We start from the raw sequence: 16,626 nt of genomic DNA on the forward strand, positions 1-16,626 counted from the left end.
TAAATTTTTTTTTGACATTTATTTATTTTTGAGACAGAGAGAGACAGGGCATGAACGGGGGAGGGGCAGAGAGAGAGGGAGACACAGAATCGGAAGCAGGCTCCAGGCTCTGAGCCATCAGCCCAGAGCCCGACACGGGGGTCGAACTCACGGACCACGAGATCGTGACCCGAGCTGAAGTCGGACGCTCAACCGACGGAGCCACCCAGGCGCCCCTGTTTTTTACTTTTATTTTAAAATTTTTGAGAGACAAGAGCATGAATGGGAAAGGAGCAGAGAGAGAGGGAGACACAGAACTTGAAGCAGGCTCCAGGCTCTGAGCTGTCGACACAGAGCCTGATGCGGGGCTCGAACTCACAGACCACGAGATCATGACCTGGGCTGAAGTCAGACATTTAACCGACTGAGCCACCCAGGTGCCCCTATTAAGAAAAAATTTTTTAATGTTTACTTATTTTTGAGAGAGACACACAGTGTGGATGGGGGAGGGACAGAGAGAGAGGGAGATACAGAATCTGAAGCAGCCTCCAGGCTCTGAGCTGTCAGCACAGAGCCCAATGCAGGGCTCAAACCCACGAACTGTGAGATGGTGACCTGAGCCAAAGTCAGATGCGCAACTGACTGGGCCACCCAGGCACCCCAAAGCCTGGTCTTATTTTAATACGTAGCAAGATATGTGGCCCTTGTGGACACTCAGTAACTGGTTTTTTTTAGGAAAAGTTGATAACTCCTCTTCATTTGTCCCAAAGGAGTTCTTTCTGGCTGGGCAAAAATAGAGTAATCAACAATGAACAATAGTCACGAATGGTATTAAACAGCTGCAGAACTAAGTTCCCCAGGACTCCCAACCTCACTTCCCTCTATTACTTCTTTCTATGGCACTTTTTAGTCATATTCTATATGGCTTTCTTACTTGTTACATTATTGTTGTGGTCTTTCTCTTCCTGATAGAATGTAAGCCTCACGACCGCAGACATTGATGTTTGCCAGCATCTAGCATCGTGCTGGCACTAGTAGGTGCTCAGTAAATGCATGCACAGTGACTATGACTTCTGTCCTTCCGTGAGCTTCAGGGAAGTGGATTCAGCTGGTCAGCCTTCAGGGTCAGTGATGGCTCACTGAATGTGGCTTACCGTCATCTCCCATCTGCTTCCTTCTCCTGGAGTTTTAACCAAGGCTTAGTTCTTTTCCTTGATTTTCCTTTATTACACAGAATAAGCCTATGTAGATTTTTGGCTAGTAGAACAATTCGCTAATTTCCTAACTGTTTCCTGGCAAAACTGAAACCGTCCCCCTGGACATACACTTCTGTGTTGTCCCCCATACTGTTTGATGGCAATAAGGGTTTACCAAGGCAACTGTTCCAGTGACAATTGGTGCTCAAGGATTTTATAAACCATCTCAGATGGTTATATGTGTGGGTTTTTTAATGTTTATTTTTGAAAGCGAGAAAGAGTGTGAATGGGGGAAGGGAAGAGAGAGAGGGAGACACAGAATCCGAAGCAGCCTCCAAGCTCTGGACACAGAGCCCGACGTGGGGCTTGAACTCATGAACTGTGAGATCATGACCTTGAGGCGAAGTCGGACGCTTAACCGACTGAGCCACCCAGGCGCCCCTGGTTAGATGTGTTTAAAGATGGACATTCTCAGATTTCCCCAAGTGGGATGTTCTGGGGACTCCAGCTCTGGATTTACAGTTTTCTTTCTGTCTGACATAGAGTCAAGGCTTCAGGCCTGTCTTGTGCTTAGGACAAAGGTATCACCAAAGGAGAAAGCTGAAAAAGAAGTTAAGAGCTATAGTCAACAATTCTGTATTATAAACTTCAAAATAGCTCAGAGGCTAGATCTTAGAGTTTCTAACCACAGAAGGGAAGTGATAATTATGTGATGTGATAGAGGTATTAGCTAATGCTACAGTGGCAGTCATATTGCCATATATGAATGTATCAAATCAACAGATTGTACACCTTTAACTTACACAACGTTATAGGTCAATTATATCTTAATAAAAAGAAAGGAAGATTAATTAAGGGCTTGAGGCCTAGCATGATGCAAATATATATGTGTGTGTGTGTGTGTGTGTGTGTGTGTGTGTACGCACACATGTATATATTTTTTAAGATTTCTTTTTTTTATTTAAATTTTTTTGAATGTTTGTTTATTTTGAGAGAGAGAGAGAGAGAGCACGTGCAGGGAAGGAGCAGAGAGAGAGGGAGAGAATCGCAAGCAGGCTCTGAGCTGTCAGCGCAGAGCCCGATGCGGGGCCCCATCTCATGAACTGGAAAATCATGACCCGAGCGGAAACCATGAGTCAGATGCTTAACCCACTGAGCAGCCACCCAGGCGCCCCGCAAATACATTTTTAAAGTACGACGTGGGCCACAACAGTGGGCACAACGGACCAAGTCTTTAGTCTCATCAAACAGGCATTCTAGTGGAAAAATTGACAGTAAATATGTAACATGAAACTGGGTGGTTATAAATGCAATGCAGAAAAGCGTAGCAGTAGGAGGGTGCCAGTGAAGAGCGGCTCCGCCTGAAATGGAGGGGGGATGTTCAGGGAGAGGCCGTAATGACTGTGTGCAGATTTGAGGAGGAGTGTCCCCAGCAGAGGGAACTGCAAAGGCAAATGCCAAGAGGTAGGAACCTGCCTGGCATGTTGTAGAAAAAGCTGAGTAAGCAAGGGAGAGAAGAGCTTAGGGGTTCTAGAGGTGGCCAGCCGCTGCCACACGTGTATTTCAGTGTACTTTCAGGAGTGTATCTGTTGGGTGACTTCTTGGCAGTGCAGTTGTTGACTATGTGCCTTTGCCAGATTTTCTCCCCCAAAGCTTAATCTTTCTGATCTTTAGTTTTCCTGGTAAATTAAAGGCTTCGATAGCAATCCCCCACTTCAGAGTACTTTGGGATCATCAAGCAAAATATTGGATTTGAGCTAGGTATACACTAAGGGGCTGTACATGTGGTAGTTATGAATTAATTGAATTGGCTAGGAAGTGGCCTTTTTCTAGGGCCTTTATGGCCAGGGTTTCCTGGTGTCTTGCCTTTTTTATTTCCCTATGGCTTCCTTGCTCAGTCTGATTTTGACGATAAAAGATTTCCTCCCTTTGTTTACATGGTTTATTTTGCTGCGGACAGGCTTTAGGATTGTTTTTCTGGAGTGAGATGGGAGTGGGGGTTGGGTTTAGGGTATTACTTCAGGGCCCTCCCTGGATGGTGGTGGATATCTTCTTATTCTTTAATTAGTCATCTTCTGGAAGACTAAGAAGTGGAAAATTTTAAAGTGGTTTCCAAATTGTGACTCTAGGCTGTAGTCTGAGGTTAAACACTGAGAAGCCCAGGTTGCTGGCGACACTTTGTTTTCAGGAATTGGAGCTCGCAAGCAGAACAAAGCAGCCCCCACAGGGGAGTGATCGCAGGGCTTGTGAGGAGCTTTGCCCGGCCCCTCTGGAAGTAACTTGTGAATCATAGAGGCCAACTGTTTAGTCCATCTTGGTTTACGTCCTGAAAGCAGGTTCTCTATGGCAGCGCTGGCCAGTGCAACTATCTAGGTAGACGGAGATGGTCTCTGATCTGTGCTGTCCAGTACCGTGGCCACTGGACCCATGTGGCTGTCGAGGACTCAGAACAGCTAGTGCAACTGAGGAACAGAATTTTAAATTTTGTTTAGTTTTAATTAATTAAAACCTAAGAGGGTGCTGGGAGAAAGAAAGAAAGAAACTTTAAATAGCCACACATCTTTATGGTTACGTATTGCCCAGCGCAGTTCTAGGCTGTTGCCCTTACGCCCAGCCTGACGTCGAGCTCCCCGATGTTGCTCCAGGAATCTGAGGCCTTACTCTTGCCTCTGATCAGGGACCCCCAGCCCCAAGTCCATAAAGTCCTTTCTGTTGTCTCTAGTTTCCTTCGTACTTTCTGGAGGGGTGAACACTCCTGTTGTACAATAAATAGAACGTGCTGTCACGTTCTCCAGTCGTTTCCTTTCTGCATCTTCTCCGCAGCTGGGTTGAGATCTTCCTGGAACCGGCCACGTCTTTGTGTATCCCTTTTGTCCGTTGATGCCTACTGCCAATTGATTACTGATTTGTCCTTTTTAACTGCTTTCTCCCCTGTTTCCCAGGTGCCTTGAAGAAGAGTCTCACAGCTGATCAGGTCCGGGCTGATTTCATAACTCTGGGTAGGTCATCACCGAGGGAGGTTGCTCAGGGTGACAGGCCCAGTGGCTCTTTATGATGTTAAAATCTCCTTCTCTTCTCTTATAGGTCTTAGTGAGGAGAAAGCCACTTACTTTTCTGAAAAGGTATCATAATGCCTCTTAATCAAGGTTAATTAAGATTGTTTGCTTTTATTTCATGAATAGAAACAAATGAGAAATGCCGACTAAGGAGAAACCACTCATCATTATGTGTCATTTCCCCAGCTTACTGGTTTTCATTTGATTTCATGCAAATAACATACATACAACATTTAAACGGCACTATTTGGTGCATCTCTAATTTTTTGCCTCTGATTTGTCTGACTTTAATTGTCATACAGTTTTTGTTCCAATTTGGAACAAATCTTGGAATGAAAGAAAACATTTAGGGGCACCTGGGTGGCTCAGTTGGTTGAGTTTCCGACTTTAGCTCAGGTCATGATCTCGTGGTTCGTGAGTTCGAGCCCTGTGTCGGCTCTCTCCTGTCAGCATGGAGCCTGCTTTGGATCCTCTGTCCCCCTCTGCCTCTCAAAAGTAAATAAAACATTAAAAGAAGAAAAACATTTATATCGTCTTCTGCCCCTCTTTGCTTCCCACATCCCCCAGATCTGTGCCTATAGGCCAGGCCCTTAGTTCTGCATTCTTCGCCTTGTCTGTATAAATAAATACATTGCCGTGCTGGGGGCAGAATGAAGAAGGGGGATTTTCCCCATTGTTATGACTTTGGCTTTTTGCTTTTGTTTCAGTGGAAGCAGAATGCCCCCACCCTTGCTCGATGGGCCATAGGACAGACTCTGATGATTAACCAGCTTATAGATATGGAGTGGAAATTTGGAGGTAACTAGTTAGAGCCAGTCCTGGGTCATTTGGGGGATGTAGGGCGGGGGTGCAGAGGCTTTCAGATAGCTTCCAGGGGGAGGACAGGTCCTCAGTCCTCAAAGACGATTGGGGCCAGCAGCGGCTGCTCTGTATTGCCATTGGGCAGCTGTTTCTATCCATGGCTCTCAGTAAGTTGACTTCCTGAAGAGCACATTTTGCTGTCCTCATACTCGTCCCCACACGGCTTCTGCTGGACAGCCTGCAAGATTGGGGTGTTCAGAGTCCGTTGTCAACCCATCACTTATTACTTTTCTCTCTTGTGTCACAGTGACATCCGGGAGCAGTGAACTGGAAAAAGTGGGAAGTATTTTTTTACAAGTAAGTTTCCTGATCTGTGAAAATGGGTAGATTTTTGACTTGGTTGATAATTATAAAATCGACATTGGATTTTTTTTAATACCCAATTTGGATGTGGAGGTCCTGTGTATCTCTGAGCAGTATTGTCAGCCAAAAATGTGGCCACTGACACGCCTACTCTCGGATTAATAGGATCCTGACATTGTTCTTAAAAGCTCGATTGTTCTGTAATCATGCAAATTGTTAGAAGTTTCAGTGATAGACGCCCAGACCGCTCCCGTCTGACTCTCAAGTCCGAAGCTGGATGCTTTGATATTTAAGTGGAAGGATTTCAAGAATTTCTTTGCCCAGTTGTCATCATTTTAATTTCAGCTTTTTATTTCTTCTTTTTTTAATCAGTTAAAGTTGGTGGTTAAGAAAGGAAATCAAACTGAAAACTTGTACATAGGTGAGTCCAAATTCCCATTTGAGCCTTTTCACTTTTCCCGCGTTCTCTTCAGTCTGTGGGCTCGTGAAGCACCACAAATCATTTCTTCTAGCACAAAGTCATAACCGAGCTGTGGAGTAGCCATTCCGCTGCCTCTCCTCTCGTAAATAATAAGCCGTCGGCAGGTTGGAGACCCCACAGTTGAAGGGCCTCTTTGAAAAAGGGAAAGCGCAGGGAGAAGGGACGGCAAGACTGAAGAGCAAGCAGCCCTTGCGTCAGAAGTCGCGTTGAGCGTCCTGACTAATGCCCTTTCATCTCTTTGTGCTGTGGAGTTAGGCCGCTTTTAAATTCTGTATGGAGCTGAGAGAACCCTTCTCTGTTCAAGGCTCTCAGTTCTTTATTATGGTCAATTACCCATCAAGAGCTGCTTAGATGTACTAAGTCAAAAAAGAAACAGAAAAAACTCTTTGGGTGGAAATTCGTTTTCTCAGATGATTCTGTGGAGTTGGAAACATGTACCTGAAGCTGAATTTTCTCTCCCCAGAATTAACCTTGCCCCAGTTCTACAGCTTCCTGCACGAGATGGAGCGGGTCAGAGCCAGCATGGAGTGTTTCAGCTGATGTCTGGCCCCCTTCCCTGCCCCCTCCCCTTCCATGGGTGGCTGCTCTGAGAGGCGCCTCACCCACAGGCCTGTGGGGTGCTGATAACAGCCCTGCTTGCTTCTCGGGAGCCCAGGTGCAAAGGTTTCTGGAAAACAACAGGATTAAGTACTTAAAGAGCCCTACATGATTACTCTGTGAATCCTTTGTGAAGGGAACCTCCAGCACCTATATCTCCCAGGACACTTTTTAGGTATTCAGACAGGCTATTGCTTCTCAGATTCAGGGGAGGAAATAAGTTGTCACTTCCCCATCAAAGTTTCAGAGTAAACAGATGGTGCCATCACTCAAGATGCCCGCTGATCACCCTCCCCTCCAAAAAGCAAGGGCTTATTTATGGCTGAGGAAGAGGCGGACTCGATGGCTGACACACGTGGGGAGCCCCAGCAATCTGTGCGCACCCTGCCTCGGTGGTGGTGGCGGTGGTGGTGGTGCATGGCTAATCAGTTTTGAACGGGGCACCTGTGTATAAATACTTGCTTCGTCTGCTCAGAAAAGAACCGAGGCCAACCTCTGTCCTCGTTTCGGGTTGTGCCCTGTTGTGTTGTAATGAGGCTATTTTAGCTTGTTTTGGTTCAGGCTGACCTTCTCTGTTGGTTAGATGTTGAATAAAAAAGGTTCTGAAGAAAAGGTGTGAATCCAGTTGTCTCTGTGCATGGATGAAAGAGTCATCTGCCTCGCAGAACACTGTTGCTCTAATCTGCAACGTTTATTTTCCCAGTTTTGGGGAAGGCCCTGCGTCTTCTGTGAAACTGTTGTCCAAAGTTGGAATCTGTAAGAGCAGTTCAGGGGAGATTCAGGTTAAAAACATTACAAAGATCGTAGCGTATGAATGCTTTGTGTTCCCCTGACTCTGGGCTCCCACCTCATATGTGATTTCTCCCCTCCTGCCTCATCCCTTCTTGGGAATTTTTTTAAATTGAGCATAGATGATACATGGCCGTGATCGTGTAGTGGTTAGTACTCTGCGTTGTGAGTAGATCATACGTGCCCGTGGTTCAGAAGGTACATTGTAAAGTAATTTGTGCCTCACGCCCATTCCCTAGTTCCCTGTTGCCTTTCCCCAGAGGTAACCACTGTTACAGTTTATTCTGTGCCCTTCTGGACTCTTTTCTTGCGTTTGCAAATACACAGGCATAGGGTCTGATTTTCTTCCCACACAAGTGGGAAGTACACACGGCATCCTGTGTCTTGCTTTTTTTTCTACTTACCCTGGAAATCGTTCCACATCAGAACAGAGAGAGCAGTCCTCTGTAACAAATGCACCATGTTTCTTCACATGGATGATTTATTTAACCGGTTTCCTGCTGGTAGGTGTTTAGGTTGGTTCCATTCTTTTTCTCATATTAATGATGCTGCATCTGAATATTTTTATAGGTATGTCATTTTGCATGTGTGGAAGCGTATTTATAAGGTAAACAAATGGGTGTGGAATTGCTGGGTCAAAGAATATGTGCATTTATCAAAGAGTATGAAAAGGAATAAAACAAAAAGTTCTTCTGCCTTATCCCATTTACTCAGTTTCCCTACTACTCTCCTCCAACAGATAATCCCTGCTGTTAGTTTCTTTTTTGTTTTTAATTTTTTTAATGTTTTATTTTATTTTTGAGAGAGAAAGAGAGAACACGAACGAGTTGGGGAGGGGCAGAGAGAGAGGGAGACACAGAATCTGAAGCAGGCTCTGAGCTGTCAGCGCAGAGCCATGAGATCGTGATCTAAGCCGATGTCAGACATCAATTTAACCAGCTGAGCCACCCAGGCGCCCCATGCTGTTAGTTTCTTAAGTGTCCTTCCAGAGGGTTTTTCCCCAACATATAACCAATGAGAATTTAAATGTTTACTCTTTTTGTTTTATATACAGATGATTATACACTATATGTACTATCCTTAATATATCTTGGAGAACTTTCCATGTCAGTATATAAAGTGCATTCTTTCCTGTGGCTGTAGCATATTCACAGAACCGTAGACAGACAGATTGATTGACTTTCAAGGATTGGCTCACATGATTGTGGAGATTTGGTAAAGCCTGCAGGATAGGGGTATCTGGGTGGCTCAGTTGGAAGAACATGAGACCCTTGACCTTGGGGTCATGAGTTCGAGCCCCACATTAGGTGTAGAGATTACTAGAAAAATAAATAAACTTAAAAAATATATAAAGTAAAAAATAAAATCTGCGGGATAGGCTGGAAGAATTTCTTCTTGCTGGGGGAGGTAGGGATATCCGTCTTTTTTTTATTTCTTTTTTTAATGTTTATTTTTTTTTGAGAGAGAGCATGAGCAGATGAGGGGCAGAGAGAGAGGGAGACAGAATTTGAAGCAGGGTCCAGGCTCTGAGCTGTAAGCACAGAGCCCGATGCAGGGCTCAAACCCACAAACCACAAGATCATGACCTGAGCCAAAGTCACGCTGTACCTACTGAGCAACCCAGGCACCCCTGGGGAATCAGTCTTTGTTCTATTAAGGCCTTCAACTGATTGGATGAGGCCCACCCACACTATGGAGGAGAATCTGCTTTACTCTCATATAAAAGTCCACCAATTTAAATGTTAATCTCATAAAAAAAAAAAAAACAGTTTCACAGAAACATTCAGAATAATGTTTGACCAAATATTTGGCCATAGCAGGCCAGCCAAGTTAATACATAAAATTAACCATTACGGTGCCAAACTGACATATAGAGATTGTTCCAATGTATGCAAGATTAGCAAATTAATCTTACAAATACCAAAGAAGGGCAAATTGGTGCCTTTGGACAATGTCCAAATGTGTCTGTGAGATTTCTGGGGGCCTCATATGCCTGAAACCATGAAAATCTAACGTAAAAAGAATTCACAGAATGTCAGAACAGGAAGACACCCTAAATATACATACAATCTAGTTAAATCCACTCATATTTACAAATGGGGAAGTGGAGTCCTAGAGACTGAAACTGGTCACTGGCTAAAGGTGAGCCCAGTGAGCCATGGGTGTCCTGCTTAGTTCAGAAATGCAATCCTGAGAGACGTGAAGGGGATTCAGCCTGGCAAGTGCTGGTCTCAGTCAGGATACTCCGTAACGGTTGCACCCAGCTGACCACTGGACAGATTCTGACCAAGGAGCTCCTTGGCCCTGCCCAATTCAAGCCTTCCGGCCCCACCTGGATCGCAACAGTGGCTTCCTGATGGCCCCACCCCAGGCTTCAACCTCACAGCTTCTGCTATCTGGCCTGTTTCCTGTGTGAGCATTCTTGTGGGCAAGTCTCATGTCAGTAGACAGATCCAAATGCTCGTGACTCTGCATGGTATCCAGGGGAAAGTCCAAACTCCTTAGCACACCAACCCCCCACAGTCTGGTCCCGCCTATATCTTCCACCCCTCCATCCCCCTTGCCTCCTGGCACGTGTCCTGTAGAGGAGTGTCTGGTCTACCAGCCTACTGACAGCTGACAAGCCATGAAGCCATCTGCCTCTTTTCCCCTTGGGCCCACAGTGCTTGCCAATGCTTCGAGATGTAGCATCCAGGGCACTTCAGAGGGCCTCCTCTGACGTCTCCAGGCCATAATAAGGAGAACTCTGGTCTCCGCCAACACTTCCACTACAGGGGGCACCTGGGTGGCTCGGTTGGGCATCTGGCTCTTGATTTCAGCTTGGGCTCTGCGATTCTCTCTCTCCCTGTCTCTGAAACCCCCCACCCCCATAAATAAGTTGACATTAAAAAAACACTTCCCCGGGGTGCCTGGGTGGCTCAGTTGGTTGGGCGTCCGACTTCGGCTCGGGTCATGATCTCACAGTCCGTGAGTTCGAGCCCCGTGTCGGGCTCTGTGCTGACAGCTCAGAGCCTGGAGCCTGTTTCAGATTCTGTGTCTCCCTCTCTCTCTGACCCTCCCCCATTCATGCTCTGTCTCTCTCTGTCTCAAAAATAAATAAACATAAAAAAAATTAAAAAAAAAATACTTTGTCTAGGGGCGCCTGGGTCGCTCAGTCGGTTGAGTGTCTGACTTCGGCTCGGGTCATGATCTCGCGGTTCGTGAGTTCGAGCCCCGCGTCGGGCTCTGTGCTGACAGCTCAGAGCCTGGAGCCTGTTTCAGATTCTGTGTCTCCCTCAGGCCAGCTCCTAACCTCTCAGAACTTTAGTTTCCACATTTGTGAAACAGGTATAGTTCTCGCCTCACAGGGTTATCGGGTGGCTCATAATGCCTGCCCAACTAACGGTGAGCTCTTCATTATCAACTTATTGTAATTATTTGTTTCCAGGATTCTCTTCCCCACTAGCCTGTGAGCTCCTTGATAAGACTTGTTTTTCGGCTCAGGAACCCTAACACTTGGCATCCCAACCCCCACCTGGTCACAGGTCCTGTTGTCAGTCGAAATGAAATGAGGCTGTGTGCAGATCCTCTGTGGCAGGACTGTTAAACAGGCCTGGCTTGATCATTGGTTAGTTTTAACACAGATCATAGATAAGTCTTAGTACAAGGCAACCTGCCCCTCTTCCAAGGGCCTTCTTCCAGGAGCCGTTGAACACCTTGCTCCATGATCCCACCAACATTCTTGGAGCGCCTCCTGTGGGCCAGGGCTCCCCTGGTCCCTGTGGACAATAAGCTGTCTACACCGGTAACTGGCAGTTTGTCTTTTCAGTGCCTCTAGTTCTATGCAAGAGGAGGTTATATCCTCACTCCCAATTGTTCTAGTGCAGATTTCATTATGAACCCCAGGAGCTCCTCCAGTCACTTTATCGATTGGAATTTCATTCCAAATATCATCTATCGAATCAGGGGCATTGATCAGAGGGCCTGTAGACTGTTAGGTAGAGATTCTGCTGCAGTGCTGGGGCTTCTGAGCAGGGTCTTTCTTACTGTTAGCACTTCATCTTTGCATTGATTCACTCTTGTTCCTATTCTGCTTAAAAATCTGCTATCCGTTCACCTAGTCTTTGGTTACAGATTCTTCTTATTTTATATCTTATTTACTTTTGGAGCACAGCGTTTCTTAAGACGGCACTAGTCAGGCCAAAAGATCAATCAGCAATACCTGTCTTCTTTCCCTGGAGGAAAAAGGACTGCCCTGGTTGGGGTGGAGGAAACATTCACTGTTCAGTTCTGACACAGAATTAATTTTACTCTGGTGATTTAAAAAAGAAAAAAACAAACAAACAAACAAAAAAACCCAAAACGTGATGACAAGGAAAATCCCCAAACAGTTCAAGTGGTCAGCTGCTCCACTGTGGGACCAGCTGCCTCACACACGAGCATTTGCTGGGGTGTCAAAATGACCTTTCGAAAAGGCAGATAGCCGAACAACACATATCTTCCTGAAACATATTTGGTCTTTTCTGGATTGTATTTTTTTTTACATTTGTTATATTTCACAAAGATATTTCAGAACTGTGAAAAGCATTACGGATAATGTCTGATGGATGATACCTTGTATTTGGATGGCACTATAGTTTTTTGGTTTTTTTGAGGGAAGTCAGATTTGTTAAGGCATAACTCATGTGCAATACAATTCACTTTTTTTAAGTATACAGCTTAATGAGTTTTTTTTTTAATGTTTTTTAAATTTACTTTTGAGAGAGAGAGCACAAGCAAGGGAGGGGCAGAGAGAGAAGAGGACAGATGATTTGAAGCAGGCTCTACACTGACAACAGTGAACCTGATGTGGGACTCGAACTCACAAACCATGAGATCATGACCTGAGCCGAAGTAGGATGCTCAACTGACTGAGCCACTGAGGTGCACCCAGCTCAATGAGTAGGTGTACGTAGTCATGTAACTATTACCACAATCAAGATACAGAATATTTCCATCACCCCAAAAAGTTCCCTCCTATTCTTTATAGGCAATCCTCTCCTCTTACCCCCAGTTCTGGTAACCACTGACCTGATTGCTGTCCCTATAGTTTCACCTTTTCCAGAATGTAAGTGGAATCATTCAATATGCACCCTTTTGTGCCCAGTTTCTTCCACTTCGCATGCTTTTCAGATTCATCTATGTTATTGACACATCAGTAGTTTATTCCTTTTTATGCCTGGCTTACATTCCATGGTATGGATACACCTCAGGTGTTTTGTTTGGTTTTTATCTATTTACTGCTAACCAATGGAATGGGTTGTTCCCTGCATTGGTGATTATGAATAAAGAACAGTAATATAGTTTTTTCAGCATTCATTCTTTCACATCCATCATCTTCTGAAGCTCAGGACACCCTCAGAGTTGGGAGTTGTTACATCAGGTAGGAGAAAAAGGACACACCAAGGGTTGTGCTTACATGGGGTCACCGGGCAATATTTGGAGCCTTGGTCATCCAACTCCCAAATAGAAAGGGTTTTTGTTTGTTTTTTATTGAGAGATAATCCACATTCCATAAAATTCTATAAAATTGGAAAGGTATTAACAGAATTACATAAACTAGGAAGTATTATACAATCTAATCCCCACTGAAACATCTCCAAGAATATTTTATTTCTTATTCTGTGCTAAGACAGGAAGAATCTCAAAACATCATTTAAAAAAAAACTCGAGAGAGAGTGTGCAAGCAGGGGAGACAGGCAGAGAGAGAGAGAGAGAGAGAGAGAGAGAGAGAATCTCAAGCAGGTCCACACTCAGCGTGGAGCCCGGACACAGGACTTGATCCCAAGACCCTGACATCATGACCCGAGCCAAAATCAAGAGTTGGACATTCAACTGACTGAGCTACCCCAGGCACCCTAAACCATTTTTTGATCCAGATTGGGCTCTTTTTGAATCATGAGTGATCCAATGATGACTTAAAGGTAGTAGTCTAAAAATAAACATTTGTAATAGCAACTAATTGAGAGCAATCTAGTATTAGGTAATCGGAGATTTGTTGTATACATTACATATAGGTATAGAATGGGATAGCATGCAGCCACTGAAGCTGATACTGAAGAAGACAGTGTGTGAAAGGGATCATGGTCATGGTGTATAGGCAAAAAAAAAAATCAGGTTGTCAAAACAGGTCAAAGAGAACCCACTCTTGTAAAAAATGTTTACATAGAAATGTAATTTTTAATTTAAAAATAATTTTAATTAATTTTAATTTTTTCTTTTGCTTATCTGTAGTTTCTAAATTTTTCAATATAAGCATATGATTCATTTATAGAGATAATACATGAAAGGTGCACAATCAAAAGTTCAAACAGAACTGAAAATGATGAAAAGTGAAAACAACCTCCTTCCCTGCCCCTCAGATTGCTAAGAACAGCTATTATTTTTGTAAAAACTTTTTCAACCAAAACAGTTGAACTTCCTCCACACCAACGACCTGAATTATTTCTGTCCCTAACATTTCTGCCCTGTCCCTAAAAAGGCCATGATGTGGCTGATGTGGGCCCATAACCTGGGAGTCCATTCTTCTAGCTGGTGGCCCCACTTCTCCCACAGCCCCTCTGGAGCCAGCTCTGTACTGTGTCTTTTCATTCTTGTGCCCCTAGATCCAGCCCTGAGCATCTTGATGGTATATTTAATTCAGAAAAACTTTCAGGTATCTCTACTCTTATAAAATCAAGAAGGAAATAAGGAAGGGAGGGAAAGAGAAAAGGAGAAAAAGGAGTAGAGGAAGAGAGGGGCACCTGGGTGGCTCAGTCCGTTAAGCCTCTGACTTGATTTCAGCTCCGGTCATGATCTCGAGGTTCATGGGCTCAAGCCCCAAGTCAGGTTTCTTGTAGGCCTCCTTGGGATTCTCTCTCTCCCTCTCTCTCTCTGTCTGTGCTCCTCCCTTGAGCCCATGCGAGCATGCACACTCAGTCTCAAAATAAACAAACAAACAAACAAAAACGACAAAGAAGCTTTAGTCCTTAGTCCTCGCCTCCCAGAACTTGCATGACTTTTAATGCTTCCCGCTGATGTGGCAGAATGAGTTTGAGCTTTGGAATCAGACTTGGGTTCAAATTTGCCTCTTACCAGCTGTGTTCCTGGATACGCTTGTTCCATGAGAATACGTTGGCCACCTGATGTGCACCAGCTCAGATGCTAAGCTGCATGTGACTTTGAAGAGGTTCACCTCACCACTGTGCACCTTTGGGTTCATCTGTAGAATTGAGTGGCTGCCTTATATACAGTGTGGTTGTAAGGACCGACGGAGGTGGCCTCTGCCCGGTGCAAAGCCCAGGGTCTGCTCCAGAGGGGTTGGTGCATTGTCACTGCTGTCACCCATCTTTGGGTTGTTGGTAAAGAGAAAAAGGGAAATACAATCATTGGTACTGGGTAACTGCACCCCTTCCCTAAAATTTTCACCCCAGGACTGAAGGAATGGTTAGACCTGTGGTTCTCAAAGTGTGGTCCCTAGACCAATAGCATCAGCATTCCCTGGAAACTTGCTAGAAATACAAATTCTTCTGCCCCCGCTCTAGACCTACGGAGTCAGGAACTCCGGGGTGGGACCCAGTCATCAGTGTTTTAACCAAGCCTCTGAGGGTGATTGTGGTATACGCTCCAATCTGAGAACTCCTGTATTACATACACCATCCCCTGCCTTTGAGAGACCCCTGAACACGTCTTTAATAAACACAGAATATGACCAGGCCAAGGGGGACTCTGCTAAGATTCTACCTCTGACAGAGATGCCTCTGAAGCATGGGTTGAGGAGCCTTGAAATTTAGAGACATCCCTTAAAACGCGTTGGCTTCCCCCAGGAGCACTTCATGATGAACTCACCCTTGAATTTAGTAAAGAGTTTCATCTAGTGGATTAGGTTGTTCTTCAATTTTTTTTTTTTTTCATCCTGCTGTACAAAACGGCAGGTTTGAGACTTGTGGAGTGCTTTGTCTGGATATCAGAGAGAAGGGAAGACAGATTCTTCCCGTTATACTTTTTTTTTTTTTTAAGTTTATTTGTTTTTGAGAGAGAGAGAGCGAGAGGGCATACACACAGGGGACGGGCAAGGAGAGAGAGGGAGACCCAGAGTCTGAAGCAGCCTCTGAAGCACAGAGCCCGACATGGGGCCTGAACCCACAAACCATGAGATCATGACCTGAGCCAAAGTCAGATGCTTAACTGAGCCACCCAGGCACCCCCTGTTATACTCTTATATGTTCCCTTCAATCAATGGTTTTTTGAGCTGTTTGCTGTGTATATGGCAGCCCCAGTTTCAAAATTCTGCCCCCTTGTCCCTTTGGGAACCCTTAAGCTTGTGAGATCTTTTCCATAGGTTTTTGGTTTGGAAGTAATGGTCCCTGTAACCGTGTACGAGGCATGGTGCTGGTGTGGCAGGGGAGGTTGGGGGGGGGGGCGCAGAGTGAATTAGGATATCTAGCTTCTCATCATCAAGGAACTTGAAATCAAGTTCAAGAAACTCAGGCAACACACCAGAAATGGTAAATCTGTGTGGACAGGCTGTGCACGGTGGACAAGGAAGAGCACCGGCCGGGGAGGAGAGGGGGTGAGTGGTTGTGGAGGCCTCACTGCAGGCTGGTCCAGAGTCAGGAGCTGTCGCTTTGCCCTGACAGGCTGAAAGAGGGGGAGTGCCAGGGCCACACGTTCCCTTCTCATGGCCCAGTGTGTTGAGGAAGATCAAGAAGCTGCCTCTGGCCTCTTCGAGAGACCATTTACCTACTGTTGACTAAATAAAGGCTTACAGAGGCTTATAGAATAAGGCGGCTTTCACATCAAAGGGCTCTTACAAAACAGCTTGGTGATGAGTTAAGTACAAATGAATCAGAAACAGATGGACTCAATTTCCTAGAAAATACCCCTGGGCTTCAACAAGAAGAGGAAAAGTGCTCAGCCAAAGGCATTGTGGGTTTTTGCTGATCCTAAAATATGCTGAACGATTTCGCCGGAAACAGAGCCAAGATGTCGGGACTCTGTCAGGCTCTAAGTCACTGGGAACTCCAGGCTGGGATCCTGCCAGCACATCAGCTGATTCCCAGCAGCCCCTCACCTGCTCTCCCCAGTGGCCTGGAAGGGGACCCTGTCGACTGGGTGTATGAGGGCTGGACAGAGCGCCAGTGAGACCTTCCTCTTTCCTGCCTCAGTTCCAGCTATAAAATGCAGGAGTTAATTTAGATGATCTCTAAAGGCCTTTTCAGTATGAGTGTTCCATGAGTAATAATAACAATAATAATTGCCAACATTTACTGAATGATTCTTTATGCCAGGCACTACCTAAAGTGCTTTATATACATTGGCTTGTTCCACTGCTTTTGAATAACCCTGACTTAGAACTATAATGATC

At 45.1% G+C, this 16,626-nt stretch overlaps 1 protein-coding gene across 3 annotated transcripts in view; it reads left to right on the top strand.

The window, feature by feature from the left end:
- The window catches only part of COMMD7 (COMM domain containing 7), a 28,447-nt gene extending 12,334 nt beyond the window's left edge, over positions 1-16,113 (top strand). The window contains exons 4-9 of one of the 3 annotated variants that reach the window (XM_049650031.1): positions 4,118-4,174; positions 4,260-4,297; positions 4,939-5,029; positions 5,340-5,389; positions 5,768-5,816; positions 8,076-16,113. In XM_049650031.1, the coding sequence (XP_049505988.1) occupies positions 4,118-4,174; positions 4,260-4,297; positions 4,939-5,029; positions 5,340-5,389; positions 5,768-5,816; positions 8,076-8,128 (338 nt within the window). In that variant the 3' untranslated portion in view covers positions 8,129-16,113. The other 2 variants (XM_049650030.1, XM_049650029.1) reach the window with 2 other exon arrangements.
- The last annotated feature ends 513 nt before the right edge of the window (positions 16,114-16,626 follow it).

This window comes from Panthera uncia (assembly GCF_023721935.1).
Source record: "Panthera uncia isolate 11264 chromosome A3 unlocalized genomic scaffold, Puncia_PCG_1.0 HiC_scaffold_11, whole genome shotgun sequence".
Taxonomy (NCBI): Eukaryota; Metazoa; Chordata; class Mammalia; order Carnivora; family Felidae; genus Panthera; species Panthera uncia.